The sequence below is a fragment of the Melozone crissalis genome, unplaced genomic scaffold (assembly GCF_028551555.1).
Source record: "Melozone crissalis strain CALT ecotype California unplaced genomic scaffold, PUWL_Pcris_2 ptg000034l_1, whole genome shotgun sequence".
NCBI classification, from domain to species: Eukaryota; Metazoa; Chordata; class Aves; order Passeriformes; family Passerellidae; genus Melozone; species Melozone crissalis.
Window position 1 is genome coordinate 22,115,073 of NW_026535812.1, and position 7,296 is coordinate 22,122,368.

At 43.9% G+C, this 7,296-nt stretch overlaps 1 protein-coding gene across 1 annotated transcript; it reads right to left on the reverse strand.

The window, feature by feature from the left end:
- Positions 1–4,527: 4,527 nt before the first annotated feature.
- GPR160 (G protein-coupled receptor 160) lies at positions 4,528–6,634 on the reverse strand. Its single transcript, XM_054283077.1, has 2 exons — positions 6,570–6,634; positions 4,528–5,604 (listed from the first exon to the last, which is right to left on the reverse strand). Exon 2 carries the CDS (start codon positions 5,548–5,550, stop codon positions 4,528–4,530), a length of 1,023 nt encoding a protein of 340 aa, XP_054139052.1. The 5' UTR covers positions 5,551–5,604; positions 6,570–6,634.
- Between the last annotated feature and the right edge of the window lie 662 nt (positions 6,635–7,296).

Here is a 7,296-nt window from a genome sequence, read left to right on the forward strand (position 1 = left end):
GTCATGAGAGGTTACTTAGACCTGAAAGGTTCTGTGTAGTTACATACCTGGATGGCTTTGCAAATGGTGACATTTGAAAAAGAGCCAGTAGTGATGCTCCAGTGCAGCTGTGTGGGTTTTTCAGGAAGCTGTCCCTGACCTGAGCTGATGGAGTCAGGGCTGGGCCCCAGACTGAGCACCAAGGCAGTGAGCACACAGTTCCTAATCCATAAGAATCAGCCTGGTTTGTTTTTACCATCTTCATCTCCTGGGAAATCTGACATTTCCTTCCCCGCTTCTGAAAGTGGCATTTTGCTCTCCTGGGTGTCAGGAGTTTTGTGTTCTGCCTTCCCCCTGGCTCTCAAATCAGCACTTCCACATGTGCTCCATCCCAAGCTGCTGTGCATGTTTGTGTAACCCCTGCATTAAAACACACACCTGCTCATTCACTTGAAGGTTGCATAGTATTTTCTAATCTCTTGCAGCAAAGTGGAAGGGAAAAAGCAAAGTTCAGAGATATGAATGTGCTGGTAATTGCAGGTATATGGAGTAAGCTCATAGTCCAGCTTTTGTAGCCATGGATTTGACTTTTCTGAAGCACAGTTCTGGGAGCCAGTGTAATGAACACATTTCAAGTTAAATTTTTTTACATTTCTAGCAAGTATTCCTGTTAAATTATCCAAATAACTCTGTAGAGTAAGGAGCTAGAAAAACAAGATTTCAAAGGATTTTTTTTTTTTTTCCATCTAGAAGTCATTGTAACTTGAGCACAGTTGTGCATTTATAGAATTGTGATGATAAACTCTGTTTAAGTGCAATATATAACACTGAAGGAGCATTTAATTGTGTTTATGAAGCACTGCTTGGGTACATGGGGTTGTTGACAGGCTTGTGGTTGGGTAATAATCAGGGTATCTCTGCTGATTATGGGATTAGGCTTGAAGCACAAATGTCTTTGATTTGTGAGGTAGATCTGCTTTGTGAGTGAAGCCTGGGCAGCCTGTGGAAGGCTTGTGGTGTCCTCCACTACCCAGCCAGCATGCTTCCATCCTCTGGCAACTTCTGCAAATTCAATTTTGGAAAGAACAATGAGGGATTCTGCACACCCAGCTTCCTTTCCAAGTAGTCTTTGTGTTCTAGAATGAACAAGCCAGTACTGATGTGTGTAAAGATAAAGGGTTTTAGCATTGAGTGCCAAATACTCTGGTCAGAGTTGAAAACACATAGAATATCTCATTAAAATCAATGTTGACTTGTAAGAGATTCTTTAAATGAGAAAAGTACAGAAGTGTCCCATAAATGTTTAACACTTTAGCTGCTGTTAGCATTAGTATCAATACTGTAAGGTATTTGAATGGTGTAAAGCCATTAGATGCTGGCACAGCACAAAAAGTGATATACAGAGGAGTTGTAGCAGTGGTTATCTGTAGTTCTTTTATTTCAGATATTTCCATGTTCCTGGCACAGCTTCTGTCCTCTCTGGCAGTGAAGCTGTCACCCTGCTCTAGAGAGGGAGGGTTCAGGCACCAGTGTTGGGACTGCCCAGAAGCACCAGGTTAAAAAAATGCAGAGGAAAAGAACAATTGCTGGGAAGGCAGTAGGATGGAGATCACTGCACAGCTGGGGTCTCCCTCCATGTATGCCAAGGGTAAAAGTGGGCTGGCAAAGAGTTTGCCATTATTATATTTTAAATCAGTCCCTTGGCAGGCTCAGGCACCATGGTTGGATGTTGCTGGAGACCTGCAGTGCCACTGTTGCCTCCTCAATGGAGGTGACAGCCTAAAAGTTGATGCTCTTTGGCACTTTTCCAGAAAAAGTAAGAAAGAATAAATTTGACAAGTATTACAGTTAGTAACATCAATCCATTAATATTTGCTTTGGCTGCATGTTGTGGGTTCCCTGTAAAAAATGTTAAAAACTTCAAGTGGCTTGAGGAGCACTGAGCAGCTACAGGAATTCTGGCACATTGGGGCAGATGGGGTTGTGTAAACTTTAATTAGGCCTTGGGAAGCTGAACCACACTGATAAATAAAACATGTCAGCAGCCTCACCCAACTGGTTGCAGTTCCAGTTCTGTGCATATTAGTGATTCAGAAGGGTGAGACTTACCATGCAAAACACACCTGAAATGAACTTGAAAATAGCTTTTCCTTCATCTGGTGTTGAATGAACTTTAAAAGAGGAATTTCCCCCTGCCTGCTGAGTCTGTAGGAATTAATTATTTCATGATTCTGAAATGCCTGGTGCATTCCTATAGTTGATGTATTTGCTGATTTTTAAATGGAATTAGGTTTTGTAAATATTTTGTCAGCCCCATTTCAGTGGGTGTCCAGTTTCTATAAAACCTGAAGAAATGCTGTGTCAAACCCTGTGTTTAGCCATGGTTTATCCTGTAGCATCTCCAGCACTAACTAACAGCAATTACAGATTGAGGGAGCAGGGAGAGACTGCTTAGGGCTGTTTTTCCAGGTAACATTGCATGTGTTTTCCTACTTCTAACATGGAAATAGAATTTCCTCCAAGTACATTTTCCAGCATAAAAAATGAAATAATTTGTGGTGCCAAACACTTCAAACTGTATTGCTAAGCATTGCCTCCTCTTATTGCACTAGTTTTAAAATTCAGTTTTTGATCATTTACTGTCCTTTTGATGGCCTTTTAACCAGGATTTCCCCCAAAACCATTTTCTACTGCTGAAAAATGCTTGTCCCCGTTTGATTACATCACAGAAACCTCAAAGATATTTACCACAGCTTGTGGGTGAAAGAAGCACTATGTGGGGTGAAAAAATAAATCAAAATAATCAGATTTGGTATGTTTCAGAAATCAAAGATTAATTTATGATCAAGATGTTATTGTGTATTCTTATGGAGTGAAATACTGGAATATTCTTTTATAAGAAAATTTAACCCATGTAGTATTAAATTCTGCAATTAAATCTATCTCTATAATTGATATATAATAAAATAAATTATTACCCAAATTTTAAATTTAATTGAAGAGCACACAATGAGCTATGTAAAAGTATGATCTTCACTTTGTGAATCATTTTTTAAGAAGCACTTTCCTATTACCAACTAGCATGTGAATGAATTTTAGATTCTCTCATTTATGGTCTGTAAAAGTGACATTTCTTCAATCTGTCTGTTAATGGGTGAATCCATCCTACAAATGCTGAAACAAAGCACCTTATACTATGCTGCTTAAATTTGCTTGTAATTGCACCTTTTGTTATCTGCAGAGTTTTCTTAATGAGTATTCTTGTGTGAAATCATTGTTCCCTGTGGGTCTGGGGGACAGTTAACCAACCTACAGCATCATTTCCTTAGTTTCTCTTTCAATACAACATTGTATTGTGAGTTTAGTGCTTCAGAAATAAATGCTAATTTCATTTGTCTGCTTTGGTTGTGTATCATTTATTTATCTTATCCAAAATCAAATCAAGTCCATTGTAAAACTCTAAGAATTTGAAAATTGAGAGTATTTTTTCTAGAAGCCTAATTCTTTCCCGGCTGAAGTAGTCCCACTTCATATTTAGCTATTTTACAGTAATTTTGGCTTCAAAATAAGCTATGTTTTAATTTGAAACATTCTTTAACCTTGGGAATGCATTTATGTATAGCAGCTAACCTTGATGCTTGTTGCTTTAATTATTTAATTATTAATATGTTCATGTATCTTGGAGGAGCAGCAGCAAAGAAACAATGAAACAGCACCTCTTCTGAGGTGTTGGAAGTTACACATCTTGCACTGGTTTTGTACTATAAAAATTTCTATTCCTGTAGGAGTCATTGTCGGTCGGAGGAAGGGGACCAGGACACCAGCTGGTTCATCCCAGGTCCGGTTTATTGAAGAAAGCATCAAACACTTATACAGCAAATAATAAGCTCATGAATATTCTGTAATTTACACCACCCATTGGCCACACCACAACATCAGCTCTTCCCCATTCCTTAGGGGTTACATCTGTCTTTTCTCATGTCTCTTTCACTATTTGTTATCATACCCAGCTAGACCCAAGGACACGCTATCTTGCAGGTGCAGGACTTAGAATTAGCCACGGCTTTGTACTTTTCCAGTCTCTAGTCAGCTAAATTCCCAACAGTCATAACTTTAACTAAAACAAGTTATTTCTTGTTAAACAGACAGCAACCCTTACCTTCCATCCAGCTGACAAAAATCCACATTTTAACAACAAAATACACTTCAAAAAGTCATTTGAACCTTAGGTCAGCATCTGTATGTAACTCCAGCCTTCATGACATTATTGCATTTTGTACTGTAAAACCTGAGATAATTCCATTTAAAGGAAGTGTAGAATTCTAGTCAGAAAAATGACTGAAAACTTGTCCTGTATAAGCAGTGTTTTTTTAAACATGTAATTTGAAGTTGAATTCCCTGGCCTGGCAGTGCTTGTAGTGCAATATTCACTGGAGTATTGCTGGACACTGGGTGGAGTGAAGCTCTGGAGATGTTTCCTCGTGTTGTCTGTAAGGACCTGGCCACCCAACAGCAGAGTTCTGCCTCTTTGCAGCCCTTTCAGCATCGTTAACAGATGACAATTACTGTGCCTGGCTTATCAGCTGCCTTTGTGCTTTCATTGTTGAACGGCATAAAGCAGAATTCCCAGCTGACAAAGGGGTCTGTGCTCCAGCCCTCCTCTGTCAGCTCCACGTCGTGGCAGCGGCACCAGTAGGCTGCTGCCAGGAGGAAGCTGTTGATGTAGCACAGCCAGGGCACGTTCATCTCCACGTAGGCTGGGATCTGCACACCCAGGAGCACAACCACCACCTGCAGAGCCACAAACGGTGCCCAAGTGCCAAGGAAACACAGGAGGAGCCTGCTCAGGAGCTGCCACTTACAGCAAGTGCTGTTGTTGCTGTTGTGCGTGTAGGGGAACATGAGCACGGGCTGGCTGGACAAGGAGAGCAGCCTGGCAGACAGCAGCATGGATGTCACCTCCTTCCAGCGAGCCAGGAGCGCCGTGCCCAGCAGCAGCACCATGGCCCACGACACCGAGGAGCTCTGCCAGCTGCCAGAGACAGGGCACTGGGAAGGGGAAACGCTGTTCTGCATCTCCAGCTCTTCAGAGACAGCAGGAACGTGGAGAGTGCAAAAAAACCCAGCAATCCATACAACCACCACGGCAAATCCATAAAGCAACTTCCGAGCTCTTGTAGGGAGCTGGGATGTGTGGGAGACGGTGCTGTAATAATCCAGAGCAGCCAGCAGGTACGCTGGGAAGGGCACACGGCCGTAGGTCAGGGAGCAGATCTGGGTGAGGAGGCAGATGTGGTATTCCGTGACCCGCACGCCCCACAGTGCAAAGTCCTCAAAACAGAAAATGAAACTCAGGCTCAGCAGCAGTGTGAAATCGAGAAGTGCCACCGAAATGCAGAAGTATCCCATAAAACTGACTTTCACAGGTTTTGCCTTAATTTGCAACATGAAGAAATCAAGGAAGACTTTTCCAAGCATAATCAGGACCAGCATGTAGCTGATTTCAAGACGTTGGCTGGTGTGGGTGGAGTGGTACTGACCAGAACAATTTTCACAGAGCCTGGCAGCCATCCTCCAGTGGTGAAAACAGCAAAAATAAATGTCACAGGGCACAGTGCTTCATCTCTGAAAAGAAAAAAAACAACATTTGTAGAAATTTATTTTCTGTGTAGCTCTACCAATCAGTTCCATCATAGCAACCACCCAATTTGTCTGAATTTTTCAGGCTCCTGAATGAAGAGTAAAGAGCTTCACTAACTCATCATTAAATTGTCAACAACTGCCTAAATTTTGTTTTCTTTGAATTACATTATTGAGAGATCAACAAATTTACTTTCTAGCTAATGACCCAAGGAAAGGTTTAGGAAAAAAGGTTGACTATGTTCCTTTCCTTTCAAAGGCATGGAGAGGTCTTTCTGTCCAGCTGGCCAGAGGGATGGAGGTCTCAGAGCTCCTGCATATTCTGAAAAAATAACAGGACAGAAATCACACAAGACACTGCAGGAGGTGCTGCAGCACAACCTCACAGTTCATTGTGCTCATAGAATCTGTAGGAAATCAAGACTGCAGAAATATCTTGAAAAGCATCAAGCATCACCTCCTTTTTGGTGGAAAAATCCTGGAACTCCAAGGCAATCCAAAGCACAAGGGCTTAATTATTGAATTGGGCTTTTTTGTTCATCTCTAAGTACAATGACAGAGACCTCAGAACAGCTGGTTTTCCCTTCAGACCTCCACAAGTTTCTTTTTGATAACTCTTTTCCAAATATTAATTCCTGAGGAAAACGAACACAGGGTGGCTCTGCGTATGTCAGCAAGACAGCATGGACAGTTTTATCTGATTTCTTCTCTCTTTCCTTAAAGAAGCACGGTGTTCCCAGTGAGAGCAAAGAAGACGTGAGAAGCCGAGGCAGCTGTAAAAAGGAACTGACTCTTAGGCTCTGTGTTAACAGCGAATTGTTTCCATTTAAGCAGACACCTTGTGTTAGTGCACGTTTGAGTTCGAGTGTCCTGAGAGCAGAGTTAGAGCAGCTACAGGTCCTTGGCAGCACAACCTGAGAAGCATCCATGGAGTTTGTTTACAAGCCTACCTGGGCTGGCCGCTTCTCTCTTCATCTGCACAAGTGCATCCTCTGAAACCTGATCTGTCTTTACAGCACGGCTTAATTCCGGTGTTTTGTCTTCATGTGCTGGATGCTGCGCTCGGGCACGCGGAAAGGAGGGAGCCTGCACGCAAACAGGGTCCCGTTCAGTAAGATAATAATTAATACTACTACTACTACTACTAATACTAATACTAATAATAGTAAGGCGGCCTCACCTGTCCGGGGCCGTGCGGACACAGCCCCATCCCGCGCACTGAAACCCCGAGGCTGCCGGCGCCTCCCGCTCCCCGTCCCGGCCGCTCCCGGCGGGGCTCCCGGCGGGTTCCTGCTCCTCTCCGGAGCCGCAGGGAGGGAGGGAGGCGGCCCGGGGGGCTCCGAGGGGACTCCCGGGCCGTCCCCGCCCGGCCCCGGCCCCACCTGCGGCCGCCGCTCCGCGCTCCCGCCCGCGGGGCCGCCACCTCCGCCCGCCCCAGCGCGGGCACCGGGCGGGACCGGGCGGGACCGGGGAGCGGCGGTGCGGGCTCGTGTGGGGGGGACGGGGCACAACACGGGTAACATGTATAGCACATACAGCACACGGAACTGTTGGCTGTGTACAGTTAGGACTGTGGCACATACTGGAGTATAGTAAAATGTTTACACCCGACAGAGGTATTGCAACTTCTGAGCACACAGTCCACCCACAGGTACCTGAATAGTGATGCTTTCATAG